Source organism: Ursus maritimus, unplaced genomic scaffold, assembly GCF_017311325.1.
Source record: "Ursus maritimus isolate PB19 unplaced genomic scaffold, ASM1731132v1 scaffold_13, whole genome shotgun sequence".
Classification (NCBI taxonomy): domain Eukaryota; kingdom Metazoa; phylum Chordata; class Mammalia; order Carnivora; family Ursidae; genus Ursus; species Ursus maritimus.
In genome coordinates, this window is record NW_024423675.1 from 43,312,072 (window position 1) to 43,330,406 (window position 18,335).

The following is an 18,335-nucleotide window of genomic DNA, read 5'->3' on the forward strand; positions in this document are numbered from 1 at the left end:
TTAAAGCAGGGACCCAGCAGCGGACTGAGGGGAGGGGAGATGGGGTGGGGGTGGTGCTGTAATGAGCAGGTGATATTTAAGCCCATGTGTGGGGATCTAGAGCTGGTGCATGTTTCCAATACAGCAAGATGGGATCAAACAATACTATTCCCACTTCCCTACCCTCAGCCACCACCCCAATTGGTTCTTTCTGCAGAGGAAAATAAGTTGACCAAGCTTCTTTAACACAGGGTATTTCTGATACCAAGGAAGATCACAATCCTTGTCAGTGCAGAGTATGACTCCTGTCTTACACTCAGATGGTACAGAACGCTGTACCATCATTTTACTGGTCATTTTACTTTAATGTGGACACCGGGTACATGAGTAGTTCAGCTGAACGGGTAATAATATCAAGTGCTTCAGCATTAAAAATTATTGTTAATGGAGTTAGTATGCCTACAGTATCAATTTTCTCTTGGCACTGACAACATGGCCTCTACGCTCAGCATTTCTCCATCTGGTCACCGGCAGCCAGACTGTAACAACAGATACTCAGTGTTGCCAATCATGGCAAGGCTGATTCCTGATGACAAGTGAGAAAAGAGCCTGAGGAAAAAAACTCTTAAGGGGCTTGCACTGTACTCTCTGTTCTGTGTGTTCTTTCGGGCAGAAAGATTGAACACTTTTTAATTTTTTACTTTTTATTTTTGAAATAATGCTATAATAACAAAAAAGTTGCAAAAATGGTACAGAGAGTTCCCTTATACCCTTCAGCAGCTTGCCCTAAACCTGACGTCCTCTACAACTGTGCCGCCAGGACCCAACCCAGGAAATTGACATTGCTATCATACCGCGAAGTAATTTACAGACCTCGTTGAATTTCACCAGGTTTCCCACTGATGCCCTTGTTTGTTGTTGTTGTTTATTTGTTTGTTTGCTTTTTAAGATTTTATTTATTTATTTGACAGAGAGAGAGAGCACAAGCAGGGGGAGTGGCAGACGGAGGAGAGGGAGAAGCAGGCTCCTGGCTGAGCAGGGAGCCCGACGTGGGGCTGGATCCAGGACCCCGGGATCATGACCCGAGCCGAAGGCAGATGCTTAACTGGCTGAGCCACCCAGCTGCCCCTGATGCCCTTATTCTGCATCAGAATCCCACACTGCAATTTGGTTATCATGTCTCCTTAGTCTCTTCCAGTCTGAGACAGTACCCAGGCATTTCTTTGTCTCCCACGACCTCCGCACTTTCAAGTACTGGTCAGTTATTTTGTACTACGACCCTCGTGTGGGGCTCACCAATGCCTTGTCATGAAGAGGTGGAGGCTATGTATTTCTGGCAAGAATAGCACAAAGGTGATGCTGTGCTCTGCTAAGTGAATCACATCAGGAGGTACAGGATGATGACGTGTCTTACTCCTAGCGACGCCGACCTGGATCATTTGGTACAGGAGGTGTCTGCCGGTTTTTTCAAAACACTGTAACGTCACTGTTTTCCCTTTGAAATTAGTAACATCTTGTGGGTAGATACTGTGTGGCCATTCAGATATCCTGTTTCTCGTTACTCTTTTGCCTACTAATTTTAACAGCCATCAATGCTTTCTGCCTGCAAGAATTATTACTGTGGTGTTTGCCTAATGGTGACTGTCTATTTCCCTCATACCTTCTACATTTGTTAATTGGAATTCTATAACAAAGACCTGGCTCTTTTCTTCCATATACTTATTTATTCAATTATTTATATCAGTATAGACTTATAGATATTTAGTTTATTCTATGTACTATAACCCAAGGCTATCATTTTATTTTATTGTTCAAATTGTTCTGGCTCAGATTTTTGGGAGCTCCTTCCAGTGGGTGTGGTCTCCAGTGTCCTTTCAAAAACCTCCATCCTTTTTGGCATCACAGGACGTTCTAGGCTCCTGTGTGTTTTTGCTGTCCCAGGCCTGGAATCAACCGTCTCTCCAGGGAGCACTGATTCCTTTATTGGAGAATGGTGTTTAGATACTAAGATCTGGATCCTCTCTGCGGACAGACCTAGGACATGTATAAACTGATGATGGCATACTTTTAAATTTGTGGTTTTCTTCAGCATGTCTTTCAAAATTTGGTAGGCTAATTGTAGTGTTTTGTTACCTAGAAGGAATTTTTATCAGGGGAAGATGAAGATAGGCATTTTTAATGTTTGTTTGAATGTTTGAGTATCTTTGAATCTCAATTATATACCAAATCTTTAGGGACATTCAGAAATTAGATGGAACTCTCAAGTGCTTGAAATCCATTCCTGTCGTTCGCACATTTCATCACCTATAGATTGGTATACAAATGCATATGGTCTTCCCCTATCCTGGGAGGAATATAAAAAATACTTTCTCCAGTAATTCTCTTCCAAATTTCTACTTTAAAAAAAAAATACTTACAAACAGTGATTTTGGTTTTCATCTGGGACTCCTAGTGGCCTCAAAGAAACCAATTTCACAGTGGAGGGACAAATAGCTTTCCTTAGCAAACCCTTTTCATGAAGAACATGCCTTGTTCCACACACAGGGTTGGGCGAAAGCAGCACTCACACCCTGCCCCCCACCCTGGGACACGCATCTGAGCAGAAGACGTGCCTCTCTGCACTTTACCCAAATTTACCAGTGCTTCAATTACAATACGATCATCAGTGTGATTTTTAAACTTCCGATTTTGGAAGAATATTAGATTTACAGAAACATTGCAAAGGTCATACAGAGAATTCCCATATACCTTCCAGTTCCCCCTAATACAGCTTAATATGACTGGTATACTCATCAAAACTAAGAAATTAACATTGCTACAATACTATTAACTAAACTACAGACTTTATTCAGATTACACAAGTTTTTCACTGCTTTTTTTTCTATTCCAGGATATAATCCATTGTATTTAGGTAATCCATTTTTAGAGAGACGTTTCAAAAAATTAGATTAACAGATCATTTATATGCTATTTAAATATTTCAGAGTATAATCCCTCTCTCCTTTGCTCATTTAGGTTGCTACGGTGTTTAACTTATGCCTATACCTATCCCTTTCACTAAGACACACCTATTCCCTTTCACACCTCCTATCTTTTGAATATATAGCCCCCGTAGGGTTCCTCACATTCAAGCTTATCCCGATGATAAATCCCCCAAATACAAGAATCTTTTAACTTCGTTAGAGCATTACATTAGGTTTACAGTAGCATTACCTTCCCTAGGTTCACATCCAACCACTAATTACGTGTTTCATTGTCTCTGTAGAATTTTTCCTCAGTTATGCAAATTTTCTACCCTCATTTGTTATAATCAGGTGAAACTCATTTACGTATTGTTCAACTAATATTTATCAGGGGTCTACTGTTTTACAGGCACTGTGTTGGACAATATGCTTTGCACGGAATAAAGCAGACAAGATTACCCTCTGGTGAGGGAAATAGCCGTGAGACAAGAAAACAAAGGTACTTTCAAATTGTGTGGCAAGCGTCACATTTCCACGACGACAGAACTAACAGTGAGCCTACTTTAGACTTTGTGGTGGGTCAGGACACGCTGAGGAGGCATCTTTTAAACTGAGACCTGAAGAATGAGAAGGAACAGGACAAGAGGGATGAGGGGTAGAGGTGTGCCCCACATAGAGGACCAACATGTTTGGGACGATTACAACTTCCTATATTTCTTTCTTACAGAAGAAGGAAATCAGTCTTCACTGAGGTTTCATATAAAGTTTGACACAGGTGCCCTCACTCTCAAATCAATCAAGGTGTTCTGAGAGAAGAGAGGGAATTCCACAACTTAGAAGGATTGGTGATGACCTGTTTGTGGTACCATCTGTAAATAACCTAAATTTTAAGATACTTCATTATCTAATCTTTTTAAATTTCTACTTCAGACTGCTTTATAATACATGTATAAATTAGTACAACATATTTCTTTTTTTTTTTTAAGATTTTATTTATTTATTTGACAGAGAGAGCGACAGGCAGTAAGAGAGGGAACACAAGCAGGGGGAGTGGAGAGGAAGAAGCAGGCTCATATCGGAGGAGCCTGATGTGGGGCTCGATCCCATAACGCTTGGATCACGCCCTGAGCCGAAGGCAGACGCTTAACGACTGAGCCACCCAGGCGCCCCAGTACAACATATTTCTAATTTATGTATCTAAATCTGTTTATCTATCTACCTATCATCTCTACACACACACACACACACACACACACACATGCACTCCCACACATACAGGATGGAAGAGCTTTGCTTAAAACTTGGTATTAGTGAGTACACTATCAAAGTACTTTGGAAGTTTGCCTTAGAGTATGAATGCGTCTCTCACTCCATAAAACTCTGTTTCATCAACACTACCCCTTTTGTACCTCACTGCAAACATAGCTGGGATCTGTCTAGACCAGTGATTTCCAGACCTGGCTGTGGATCAAAATGACCTGGGAGCTCGATTAAAATCAGATTCCTGGGCTTTTTCCCAGCAGATTCTTACTCACGCAGTCTGGGATGGGGCTTGGAAAGCTATAATTTTAAAGAGCTCCTGACATCCCTCAATGCACTGGCCGGTTTGGGAACCACCAGTAAAGGAGGACACGAGAGTGTGTTTTGTGGGCACAAATATCTGTATATTGAAATGCGTATGTATTTGGGCCACCTGCATAATTTTCTCTTTCTCTCCATATCTAAATACACTCTTTAAAGACAAGGAAGCACTCTTCCTCATCCATAGTAAACATTTGGCTCGGTGTACATCGACTGTATGCACTAGATAAATATGATTTGGTGGCTTCAAAAAGATTTAAAAAAAAAAGGCTAACTTGGTCTGAAAGGCAATAAGGAGGACACCATAAATGATAGATCAACAGTAATTTAAAATATCAAACACTACATATTTGCAAAGTAATTAAACAGTTCTGACCTGGAACCAGAATGGTAATGGCTGTCTGCACCGCCTTTCGGATGATACTGTCTAAGGCAAACATCCAGTGTGGCTTGATATTATGATTCCGAAGAACTTTATTGACCTGGAGAAAGAGGGTGACATTTAGTCTATTTTAATTTTTAATTGCAAGTAACCTAGACGACACAAGCATCTGGGTGACATTCTGTCAACAAAAACAACTACAGGGTTTCTTGACCTTGAATGGCGAATATTTTTCTTTATGTTGCTGGAAAATAATGAAAAATGGCCACTTCAAATTAAAGTCTGGTGATCCCCGTGTGAGCGAATCAAAGGCAGTCTGATTAAATGAAATGTTGCTTCTTTGGGACTCTTTTTTGGGTACAAGGTACCTCTGCTTTTCCTGATGTCTGCAAATTGGATGGTGGAGGTGGTAAAGGAGGAAAAAAGAATCCAAGGGGCTTAAAATAAAAATAAACACTGGTCTCTAGTGTTGTGACTCTGATGTTTAATACAACCACGTGCTTCGGCTTACTCTGGTGACGTGGAAAAGCAGGTAAGGCAGGAAATGAGCATGTGCGTGCTACCTGCAGATCTGCCACGTCGAGTGCCTTATCTTCCTTTCCACAGTTGTTTATATCTCGGCAAACAGGAGAGGAACCTGCTAGAATATTCCAGAAAGCCTGTTCATATTGAAAGTCTGTAGTATAAGGGTATCTTTTTTTAGTGACTAATACTATTTCACACATTTAGATAGACACTGAAATAAATACATGCATTACCTTTTTTTTTTTAATTGTGGTCAAATACACATGCCATAAAATTTACCACCTTAACCACTTTTAAGCATATAGTTCAGTGGCGTTAAGTACATTCACATTGTTGTGCAGCCATCATCACCATCCATCTCTAGAACTCTTTTCATCTTGCAAAACTGAAACTCTACACCCGTTAAACAATAACTCCCCACTGCCCTCCCCTCCCAGCTCCTGGTGACCACCATTCTACTTCCCATCTCTATGAATTTGACTCCTCTAGGTCTCTCATGTAAGCGTAATCACATGGTATTTTTGTGATGGGCTTATTTCACTTAGTATAATGTGTCAGAACTTCCTTCTTCTTCAAGGGTGAATAATAACCCATTGTATGTATAAGCCATATGTGTTATCTTTTAAAAAGTAACCACTATCATAAAGACATAAGAAAAACTTACTTAAAATTTGGGTTAACTCCACTAATTGTTGGTTGACACGACCTTCCAAGAAAAGGTCTGGGCCCTGACCAGAGAATTTAGAAGACATGAGGGAGAAGGTGACCTAGCAGCACCCACGCCAAGAGCTGGAGTTCCCGTTGCTTCTTCCTGCCCTTGGTCTCTCTTCACCAAATCCCATTTTGAAGGGAGAATTCCTCGGTCTGAGGAATTCCTCATAGTAGTTGCTCCCAAAAGGAAGTGAACCATTGCTAGGCTCACACTCGTTCCAGGACATCCTTTCAGAATGAGTTTGTTCTTGTACCTTCATTTCTTAAAGGTTTGCCTGCTTATTTGGCTAATGTAGGGTACAGCATTTAGTGAATGAGAACATTTCTCTCATGAGTCACACTTTAGAATGGAAAAGGATCCTCTGTAACTATGCCCTGCTCTTCATCAAACAGGGTACATTCTTTGGGTTCATTTCCATCCTGGATGGTGAGGGAGCAATAGCAGGTGTGTGTGGGGTGGGGAGAAAAGAGTGACCTGGGCTCGAGGCCCACGATTACAACTACACCACTCTCAATCTGAATTCTACTGGCCAATTTGTTTTCCAGCCTCTAGGCTGGAAGCCAAATGTGTGGGCAAGTGCAAAATCACTAAATTATTTCTTTCTATTTGCAGATGGTTAGGTTTGCCTAGTTGCAGTGAAGTGTGCCTTTAGCATTTAATTATTAGTGATAGGAGCTGCCAGCTGCTTTCATCACCCATGACCTCAGTCAAGTCAGCAGTGTTGTCCCTGTCCACAGTACAGCACAAAGACCAAGGCGCTTACATCGAGTTTCAGAGAACACAAGTGGCTGTTGAAGGATTATAATTTGGCTTTAAATGAGGGATCATTTGAGGCACCAAATACAATTGTCAAGACATCTATGCAGGAGAAATAAATACATTAGCAGTGAGTTAATGTGGGGAATTTAAATATCATCATGCCAAGTGCTTTCATAGTTACACCAGAGGCACTGCCAGGAACTCTCTGTCAGTCTCCCGCACCCTGCGAGGGCCTTCTAGGAGTGGCTTCAGGCTTTTCTGGTACAGAGTTCCACAGATAAGTCTCATTCACGAAGAGCACCTACGGTGCCGAACCAGGCTTTTGAAAGACTGGCTTCCACTTGGTGTTGCATAGCAACTCCATCTGAGAGGGCAGAGCCTTCAGCAGTCTCTCGTGGATTAATTTTCATTCAGTGATGAATTCATGTGTATTAAGCAAACACGTTTAACGTGTTGTATATGGAAACCAGAGAAAAAGTGGGGGAAAAAAAAAGTACTGGTTTTATTCAGCAGTGATCATGCCAGTCGGCACGGTTGCATTTTCCTCAATGACCACTAGATGGCAGTTCTCGTACAGAATTAGAACGTGCACGACTAAACAGAGTGCTGTGGCTACAGACACCAAAACAGTGACCTGCTACCTGACTTCATAAGAACAGAGGTCAGCCATGGGAGATGTTGGTTAGTTTTTGCTATTTCCCACGGAGTTCAATTTCATGGGTATCTAACTCGGGGATACACACACACATAACCACAAATCTGCTCCTTAGAAACGGAGAGGCAACCAGCTCACATGTACCTACCATCGAAAAAGAAGAGGTCATCGGAATTATTAAAGAAAGAAAAGATAACAGAACTCATGTTTTATCCTGTTTTTCCAATTTTGGTTGGGAGTTTGTGGAAAAACACTGGCAAAATGTCCTACTTACAGCATCTTGAAAACCGAAGAGCACCACCTGGACTTGGCTAATGCCGTGGCTGTCGAAGTCGAGTTCCAGCTTCAGCTTGGACAGTGTGGTGGCGATGATTTTTCGGTCTGTGGTTCTCACAAATTCTCTGAGGCTTGCGATGAGGGTGGTGATATGTTCCCATTTGAGTTTAGGTTCTTCGGCCCCCTGTGAATCAAACCTGTCAGTTGATCTGTGCTAGACATATTCCTCACGAGCCTGCCATTCCCACAGCCCCTGTTGGCAGCTGGGCTTCAAAACACCCCCACGAAAGGAAAAACACCATAGTTGAACTCTATGCCCCACCAGCCCCATCAACCACCCAAGAAATAGTCAGACTTTGGGAGGAAGGGTACCTACCCCACGTGTCGGCCAATAGCTCTGATTTACTCAGGTATACAGAGCTTTCCCCAAACAGGGACAGGAGGAGGCAGTACCTCTCAGAAATTTTAATGGGGAACTAAAGAGAGATGAGGCAATGAGCCATAAGAACTTAAGCTCAAAGTCGGCCCAGAGAGACAAGTCACAGAATAGCAGCAAGAGTACCCCTAGTTGTAAGGAAGGGAGAGCAGAAACAGTGGGGTTGAGAACGACCATCTACATGGAGAGGAGAAGGGAACGGACAGAAATAGAAAAGGCACGCCTAGGGGGCCAATAGCAACCAGAGCTGAAAACTCTTGGAACCTGAAGTAATGAGAATGACACACAAGTTTCTGCTCTGTGGGGCTCGGGTAGGCACCAGGGTTGGAATTCCTTAGGACCCCACCTCCTTCGGATACGTGAGGCTACTACCTACAACGTGCCCCCAGAACTTCAACTGCCCTTAAAGTGTCAATGCCTTTCAATCAAAAGGGGCTCACTTCAAACTCCACCCTTGAAACAATTCCTTACCCACTGATGAGGTAATTCGTTGTAAGAATGAACCAATGGACAAGTTTAGATATTAAAAATACAATACGATATTTAAACAGGTTCCCTTTCTCAAGTTGAATTCTTCTACTTTGTGTAAGGAACATGGCTTCCCTAAAGGAAACATGGTAGGGTGTTATTTATCCTCATTTAACTTTAAGAAACAAGATTTTTATTATGCTCATTTCAATCTCCTATTGTATATTTTGTTACCGCATCGTTAAAACTAAATTCTTCAATCAGGCTGTGATAATTAGAATTTTTAGGATTCTATTACAATCAGTGTACCATCAAATTCTCTCCCTCAGTATAGTTTCATCTGGGAGCTCCCTCTCCTGTTTATGTTTTCATGAGACAAGATTATATTGAAAAGCTTGAAAGCTGTCATTAAGGGAATTAAAACGAGACTGGGAACAATTATAAACTTTGTTTCTTTTCTTACCACCAACTAAATTACACCCAAAGTAAAGATTCACAGGCAATATCATAATAACATGAAAATATGTTCAAGAAGAAAAATGTGAGTTATTCAGAAATTGGAAGCTTATCTTAGTGAAAAATCAGTTACATGTTTGCCAGCCGTTGAAATAGCAAACATTTTTTTTTTTGACATTAGCTTTGTTTTCACAACAGAGGAACATGTTGCTTCTGGTTTTCTGATGTGTGTGCCACTGTCCTACAAAGGAACGCTGTCTGCTCCGGGAAATGTTTTCTGTCTGGGGTAGTTCATCCACTTACATGATCGTTAACGTCTCTTCTAACTCCTGTGTTCACGTGCACTCGTGAACGTGCTTACACAGACAAGCATCTCTTGCATCTGGGAGTCTGAGTCAGCCTCCGAAGGTCGCGTTTGACAGCGCGCCTCTCTGAGCAGAGCACCACCCAGATTCCGCTGCGAAGGCGCTCTAGTCCTTGTCCTTTAAACTTCCTCAGAAATGATGAGTGAACTTCAGAAGGATGCTACAGGTCCAAAGGGCTTTTGTGGGCTGGTTTGGGGACCTGCCAACTGCATTTTTGGTCTTGTTAGAAAAGGGTAGACTTGGGTGCCAGGGTGGCTCAGTGGGTTAAGTGCCTGACTCTTGATTTCAGCTCAGGTCATGATCTCAGGGTCGTGAGATCGAGCCCCCATTAGGGGCGTGGAGCCTGATTGAGATTCTCTCTCTCTCTCCCTTCACCCCTCCCCCCTTAAAAAAGGGGGTGGGCTTAAATGTAAAGATGTATGCAGAGATATTTAATACAGCAAAAAGAATTATTTCCATCTGGTTGTAGAAAAAAAAGAGATTCGATGACTATGATTAGCCTGCTTGATAACAACAATAGTAATAGTTAACATTTGTGAAATACTCTTAGTCTCTCGGTTGCTCATGATCTCAGATATTCCTTACAGAAACTCCATGAGGTAGACACTGGCATGTCCTTTATTTCATAGATCAGGAAATTCAGCCTCAGAGAAGTTAAGCAACTTGCCCAAATCGCACAGCCTGTTAAATGGTAAAGCCAGGCCTCGGGCAGAGGCAAGCTGAGGCTGAGCCCAGGCTCCTAACCATTGCGTTCTCTTGCCTCAGTCGGCTGGAAGAGCTGGCCATGAGCCTGCATGGGAACCCGCTCTACCACCAGGCCGCCACGTGATGTCACAGCATCCTTAGCCAGACAGTCAGAAAGGGCCCTTGCTATCACTGGATGATACGGGATTCAGCATGTGATTCTGACCCGCAGTTTCTGGTCCTCACTGGTCCCTTCACGCTGGTGCACCAAGGCATGCCCTCTGATGGCGGCTTTTAAGATTTTTTTTGTCTTTCTCCTTTTATAGAGAACATGCAGGAGTGCTGAAAAAACCAGGAAGCCACAGACAATTGAATGGGATTAGCCAATTGCGAAATGAAAGAATTTCAACACACTCATGGATGTGAAGTCTCTTGCCAGGCTCTGTGCCGACAGCTGGGACCCTGACAATCACCAAGGCAGGCCTGCCTGACAGACCTTCAAAAACCCCAAACAAGCAGATGCTTTCTGTACCGGAAGAGCATGTCCCTTGGGGTGGCTATGAGATTTAGGCAATGCCCGTGTTCTTCGTGTTTCTGACCTGAAATAGGCATCTTACATCTGACCTGAAATAGACCACAGTTCGGAGAAGACTTCGCTCCACAGCAGCTAATGGTGATTTCCCTTCCTTCCCCCCCTTCAAGCACCAATCCCTCCCCTGTTTCCACCAGCCCTTGTCACCATCCGGGAGCTGTCACCAGAGAGGACAGTGGGGTGGTGCTTAGGAACACAGACCCTGAGCCAAACTGTCTGGGTCTAAATCCTGACTCTGCTGCTTAGGGCTGTGTGGCCTTGACAAGTTACTCAACTTCTCTGTGCCTCTGTGTCCTCATGCGCAAAACTATTACTATAGTGTTATTTCCACGAGGCTTGAGTTAATAATATGCATGAAATACTAAGATCATTGCCTGGCCCATACAAAGTGTCTGCTACTATTGCTGTATGTCGAATATGTTTGCTATTACTACTATTATTACCATAGGTTTGCTATTATTACTATGTCACAGTATATGCCACTACTATTATATATTTATTAATATTTATTGTTTTTCTTCCTCCACTAGAATGCCAGCTTCCACGTGATATTTCTTTTTCCCAGTTTTGTTCACTGTAATATCCACAGCACATAGACGAGTGCCTGGCATTCAGTGGATGCTTACTAAGTATTTGTTGAATGAATGTACGACCTCTAACTGCTGCCCAGGTGCTCCTTCCATCTAAATTTGGTTCCCCTTCTTATTTCACGCCATCCGATCCCTGGGCCTTGAATGACCAGAGTGAGCAGAAGGCAAGAGAGAGAGCTGACGGTTCAAGATCATTCCCGTCTCCTCCACATCTCCCCTGATTCCCGTGCTGCACCCTCAGCGCTCACTCTACCCCAGCTCAGAGCCCTGGCTGTCCCTCAGTCCAGAGCCCCCATTCCCTGGGCCTCAGACGAACTGCTCGAGGCAGCTCTCCTCTAGGACCCACGCAGGGTCTTCCCAGAAAGTGTAGGTGGTGCTCATCTCAGTTCTCCTCGTACCAGAGACCCTGCTGGCACACATGTGGCCTTTGACTCTTCCTATGGGATCAAAAGAGGTGGGCATTAGAGAGTTGCTAAGGCGACAGAATCAGCAGAGAAACTTTGTGGGTCTCTCAAGATAAAGAGACAAGAGCCAAGAGAGTGAGTCTTGCCCCATTACATCCCAGTACAGCTGAGAACAGGGAGATGGCTGGACTGAGAGACAAACTTGACCTGAGTCCTCCAGCCCCGCCCCTGTCGCAGCTGTTTTCCCAAGACAGAAGGTGGGAAAGAAGGCATGGTCAGGGGTGCCTGGGTGACTCAGTCGTTAAAGCGTCTGCCTTTGGCTCAGGGCGTGATCCCGGGGTCCTGGGATCAAGCCCCAAATCAGGCTCCCTGATCCGCTGGAGCCTGCTTCTTCCTCTCTTACTTCCCCTGCTTATGTTCCCTCTCTCGCTGGCTGTCTCTCTCTCTGTCAAATAAATAAATAAAACCTTTAAAAAAAAAAAAAAGAAGGCATGGTCAGGGAGGGCAGCCGGTGGCCACAGGAGCCAGAGCAGGCAGACAAGTCCTGGATGCCCGTGCAACTGCAAGAAAGTAACAGGTATCACGCCTGGGGCCAAGCATGTCTGCGGAGGCTGACATCCTGGAGACGTGAGCTTCCGCTCCAAACACAGGAAGCAGCACCTGAGGCCTGGAGCTGGGGGAAACTCCATTTCTACTGGCGCAGAACTGGGGAGGGGATTCTTCCTCGTTTCTGTAAGCAGAATCCTCCAACCCCAAATAGAAGCCCTGACCTCCCATGTGATCGTAGCTGGAGAAAGGGTCTCAGGAGGTAATTAAGGCTAAGTGAGATCACAACAGTGGGGCCATAATCCAACGGGCCTAGTATTCTTGTAAGAAGAGGAAGAGACAGCCACCGGGGTGCACAGGGATAAAAGGCTGGGGGAGGACGTGGCAAGAAGGTGCCGTCTGCAAGCCAAGGAGAGCGGCGTCAGGAGAAACCAAACCTGCCAACACCTTGCTCTTGGGCCTTCTGCCTCCAGAACTGTGAGAAATAAATTTCCGTTGTTTAAGCTTCTCAGCCGGTGGGGCTCCACTGTGGCAGCCCCAGCAAACGAATATACCAGGGAGTGAGAGTCTGACTAGCTATGGTTTGTCACAGCACACACAGCCTCCCGACACACTATATACCTTAGTTATTGTGGCCCATCACCCTCTGTCCATCGGAATGTAGCCCCACAAGCACGGGGGTCCTTGTTGTGTTTGCAGTATTTCCTAAATGCTCAGAGGAGACTGGCAGGGAGCCAGCCAATACCATCGGAATTAGGAAGTCACACGGCTCAATGCGTGTGTGCTGACTGAATCAATAAACCAATAAACCAATGAAGGAAGGGTAAAAGGGGCTTGCAGGCTAGTTGGAACTCTGCCACCATGAAGGACTTGCTAGTGACTTACAAATAGTTATTTTCACAAATGCAGTTTCTACGTCAGGGATTTGCCCTTTTTCCTCTCCTGGGTGGGTCTGATTCGTCATCAAGAGGTCTATAGCTTCCTCAAGCCTCCATGTCGCCTGTGACAGTTCCAAGGGGGTTAAGACACAGGTAAGATATGTCAACTCTGGGAAACGAAGTATCCATGAGAGGTTTTACCTGAGCCAAAGATTCCATTAAGTTTCTCACAACTTTGTCTTGGTCTTCTGTCAGGATCCTGTGAAGGGTGGCCCGTCTCTCGCTGTCCTTCCTCAGCATAAAGAACCCAGAATCTTTTTCTTCAGGGGAAGGCGGAGCGCTGTGATCTTCAAAATTTTCATCTGGGATGCTGGAAGAATTTAGACAGCATAAATCGCAGGGCCCTTTACAAAAGGACACACAACACACTTCTTTCACCCAAAGTCAGTCAGGTCTTTACCCCAAGAAGAGTGTCCGTATTCCCTTTACATCTCTTTCTCCGCAGGATTTGGCTCTCGTTTTGAAAGAGAAGGGGTCCACCTTTAACTCGGTGTCAGGAGAAACTGAGCCGTACTCGCTGCTGCTGCTCGTATCCTCCACCAGGACAGGCACAGGCAAGGATATGCTTCGAAGATACTCTGCTTGTCAGAGAGGGGAGGAAATGGTCATTTATGCTTTAAAAAATGTGCACATAGTAAGCACTCACCAAAAAAGAGCAACATTAGTTGTCAAGGGTCTCGTTCCAATGGCTAGTAAAATTATGCTAAGAGGCTGGTCACGGAGCCCATGCTCCCTATATAACCAATGCAGGGGGTCGGCAGGGTAAGGGTCTCTGGGCTCTGGAAGGAGTATCTCAGTGAAACAGTGGAAGAAGCACCAGGCCCAGTGGTCCTGAGTTCCAATCCCCTCATTGCTATTGGCCACCTGTCCCACATTAGGAAGGTCATTTATGGATCTCAGTTCTCACGTCTATAAAATAAAGGATCAGGTGCGGCACCTGGGTGGCTTGGTCGGTTGAGCATCTGCCTTCAGCTCAGGTCATGATCTCAGGGTCCTGGGAATTGAGCCCCGCGTTGGGCTCCCTGCTCAGTGGGGAGTCTGTTTCTCCCTCTCCCCATGTCCCTGCTGTGCTGTCTCTCTCTCTCTCTCTCTCAAATAAATAAATATCTTTAAAAATAAAATAATTAGGTTCATATTTTTTTTAAAGATTTTATTTATTTATTTGACAGAGATAGAGACAGCCAGCGAGAGAGGGAACACAAGCAGGGGGAGTGGGAGAGAAAGAAGCAGGCTCATAGTGGAGGAGCCTGATGTGGGGCTCGATCCCAGAACGCCGGGATCACGCCCTGAGCCGAAGGCAGACGCTTAACGACTGAGCCACCCAGGTGCCCCTAGGTACATATTTTTAAAGGCATGTTCCTCACAGTTTTGAGGGTCCACCTTAGCATCCTGGGGTTGCCGTAGCTGGGGTGAGTGAGGATTCTGTGATGCTAGAACACAGGTTTCAACTCTGTTTTGTCTAACACAAATATGCTCTGTCAGTCTTATATATCAGGGTTCTGTTTAAAGATTCATATGAAAAATCTTTCTTTGCTAAACACAAATTTTGGAAATCAACAGACCACATGATGTCTTAGGTCTTTCCCAGTTTTCAGATAGCCTGATCCTGCCGAGGACATGGGCTCTTATTGTGATGGAGATTACATTGGCCCAGTAGGAGTTACCAACATATCATCAAATACTGATTTTCAAGAAAGTAATTTTTTCCAGAATCATCCTTACCGAACAAGTGTCTGTCCCCATAGTACAAAAGGCCTTACCAAAGAAGGCAGATGGAAAATTATAAAAAAGGAAATCCACGGTTGCCTAGAATCCCTCTTTTACTTAATTCCTCTTGGGCTGGGCTGTATCAACAAGGGTCCCAGGCTTAAAGACGTGGGATGGTCAGTCAGCAGTGCCCTCCTGCCTCTGCTCACGGCGACTGCAGATCAGTAACGATTAACAGCAGGGGTGGAGGCAGTGGGCCATCAACGCTGAACAGACAGCTGGACATGTTTGAGAAGCACTCATCTGATTTACAAATATATGAAAGCCAAACAGACCTTCCCTTTTTTTTCTTCCTCCCCTTCCTCCAACTATCCCCGGACTCTATCCCTTATGATTCCATATACAGAGATATGTTTTATTATCTGTTATATATATACTGGGAAGAAAATATACCATATTATGAATGGTAGTTACTTCCAGAAGATGTGATTTGGGGTGATTGTGATTTTCTTTTACTTTTCCAAAATTTCCAAACCTTCTACAATAAACAAGTATTATTTTTGTAATCAGAAAAATATGTTATTAAAAATATTTTTCACCAGCAAATACTCAACAAGCATAACACCATATTACCAAGAACTTGATTTACCTAATAACACACTTGGTGATGATCCAGAAGATTAAAAAAAAATCTCATTACATAGAAGGAAGTGACATTTCTCTGAAAATGGATTGCCCTGACCACCTATCACTGGGAAGCTTTTCCAAGCTGCCGAGTCTTAGAAAAAGATTTTTTTAGCCATATCTAGGAGCTTCCTCAATCATCAAATCTTGCAGGTAGGACATATCCTACCCCTTGGTTATATCAAAGATGTCATGCAGGACCATTCTCTTATTCTATCCCGCTTGCTCAGGTAAAGAAAGCAGGTGTTAGAGGGATACTCCACTTTGGTTTCAACTGTAGGGAGGAAGAAGAGACGTATACAGCTTCCTGGGATAGTGCATTCCTGGGGAAACCCAGTAATCGGTAACTAGAAAGTCTCCCAAGGATGAATTGGTTGACCCATCTGCTGTCATTGAATTTGCTACACTGTTTAATCACTATAAGGTAGGAACTGAGATGAAGCAAAGAAGAGCTGCTCTGGGTTTACCAATTTAACAATGCCTTAAATATATAGAGGTATGCAAACGGCTACACTGAAAAGCTATGGCAGGGGAAAGTGCCTGCGTGCAGCATTTCCCAAATTTACTTCACCACGGAAGCCCTTTTTCCTGGGACAGCTCATGGACCGAGCATTTCATGCGCTAGGTTTCAGGAAGTGCTGCTACAGCAGAAAGCACATGAGCAACCTCTTTCTTGCTGATAACAGTCAGACTGTCTAAGAGGAGACAGGTTTGTCCAGGGACCCAAACACAGGACTGTGTTTGAGAGGTCATTTCTCAGAGCTGTCAAGATCTGTAGTGTGCTTCGTTTCACTTCGCATTTCTGGGGATAGATTGCAGAATGGATAAAAGAGCTGCTAGCCTGGCCAAAAATGGACTAAGGCATGGGAGCACGGTTTGCATTGCTATTAGGTATCAAGCCCTTAGAGCTAAATGTTGCTGGTTGAAAAAGATAAGCCGAAGAAAGTTCTCACCCTTCTGTTGGCTTGATGGAATGGCCAACATCTTCGTAAGAAAGGCTCAAGAGCCCTGCCGTGGCGCTCACTGTGGACCCCTGGGACTCAGTAAGTGTATCTTCACCAGCTTATAGAGTGGTGACCCTCTCTCCATGTATGTTCCATGCAGAAATGGAGGCATACATCGTTCACATGTCAAAGACAAGACTGTTGTTTCTTTTTTTTTTTTTTTTAAATGATTTTTTATTATATTATGTTAGTCACCATACAGTACATCCCCGGTTTCCGATGTAAGGCTCGATGATTCATTAGTTGTAAGACTGTTGTTTCTTGGGACTAAATTCCATCTAGCAGGCTACCAGGTGTTTGTAGCACACGTTTCTGTACGTACGTGTGCATGTGAACACATCCGTATCTAAACAATAGAGGGAGTGAGGATTTGACTTGTCCTGAGTTTTGGCTTTTTGATCACATTATGTGTTTTGATTACCCAGTACTGAGAAGGCCTGTGTCGTACCTGTGAATTTTAGGGTTGCTATGGATACCGACTGCCTAAAAGGAAGTCTCATGAGGTAACACTGTATATGCTTAAGGATGAAATCCAGTGCCCAGTGTCGTTAGGGCTCGTCTGGGAAAGAAAGGGACTTGCAGATATTTTGCATGCCCTGTGCGCACAGCCCTGAGTCCCTCCTCTACCCAATTTTAAGTTTAATCTTAAATTTGATTACCCTTCTCTGTTGGGCCCATGCAGTCATTCATCCAGCATATATTTACTGAATATCTACTATTTGTTGGGTAGTCCAACAGGACTTGTCGCTGGATTGAAGTGAGGGTATGAAAGGGAGGAATCAAAAATGGCCCTGAGGTTTCTGGTTTAAGAAATGAATGAATGAATGAATGAATGAATGAACGAACTACTTATATACTTAGATGAGGAGGAATACAGGCTGAAGGGAAATTATTTTTAGTGGGGAAAGGGTGTGATTTGAGCATTCAGTTTAAGAAATTAAGGCCAGGGGATGAGTCTGGAGCTCAGAAGAGAGGATGGAGCTGGAGACATAACCCTAGTGGTCTCCTGCCTAGAGATGGTATTTAAAGCAAAGGATGACATAATTTAGAGAGGGATGAGAAGGGAGCAGGGGACCCAGACCTTAAGAACACCAATATTTATAGAAAAAGGAGGCAGCAAAGGAGAATGACAAGGAGAAGCCATAAAGCTAGAGGAAAACAGGAGAACGGGGTGGGGTGGGGAGTTATGGAAGCCCACAGAGGAGAGGGCTAACACAAGAGAGAAGGAGTATCTGGGCCAAAAGCCACTGAGAAGATGAGTAAACTCAGAATTTGGCCAAACAGATCTCATTAGTGACCCTGAGCAGAGCAGGTTCAATGGTCAGTGACCCCAGACACCAGAGACAATGTAGGGCAGACACTAGGTTGGTGGGAAGGAAGGGGTGGGGAAGATCGGGAGACATTGCCTTTCAAGACCTAAAGCTGGGATGAGGAGCAGAAAAACTGGGGTGTTAGCCAATGAGGCAGTGTGTAGTGTCAGGGGAAAGATTAGTTCATGACAGAAAACACTAGAGCATGGGTAAATGGAAGCTATTTGGAGAGGGAGAAGCTGAAGAAGTCAGGGGTGCATGGGATCCAGAAGCCAAGGGGGCGTTTGCCTTCTGTAGGAAAATGAATGCTCTCTCCTCT

At 44.1% G+C, this 18,335-nt stretch overlaps 1 protein-coding gene across 2 annotated transcripts in view; it reads right to left on the reverse strand.

The window, feature by feature from the left end:
- Window positions 1–18,335, reverse strand: part of MAP3K5 (mitogen-activated protein kinase kinase kinase 5) — a 190,874-nt gene that overhangs the window by 13,995 nt on the left and 158,544 nt on the right. For both annotated transcript variants that reach the window (XM_008691227.2, XM_040627839.1), the window contains 4 exons: window positions 13,712–13,889; window positions 13,453–13,621; window positions 7,831–8,016; window positions 4,900–5,005 (listed from right to left, as the gene is read on the reverse strand). In XM_008691227.2, the coding sequence (XP_008689449.2) occupies window positions 4,900–5,005; window positions 7,831–8,016; window positions 13,453–13,621; window positions 13,712–13,889 (639 nt within the window). The remainder of the gene's footprint in view (window positions 1–4,899; window positions 5,006–7,830; window positions 8,017–13,452; window positions 13,622–13,711; window positions 13,890–18,335) is intronic.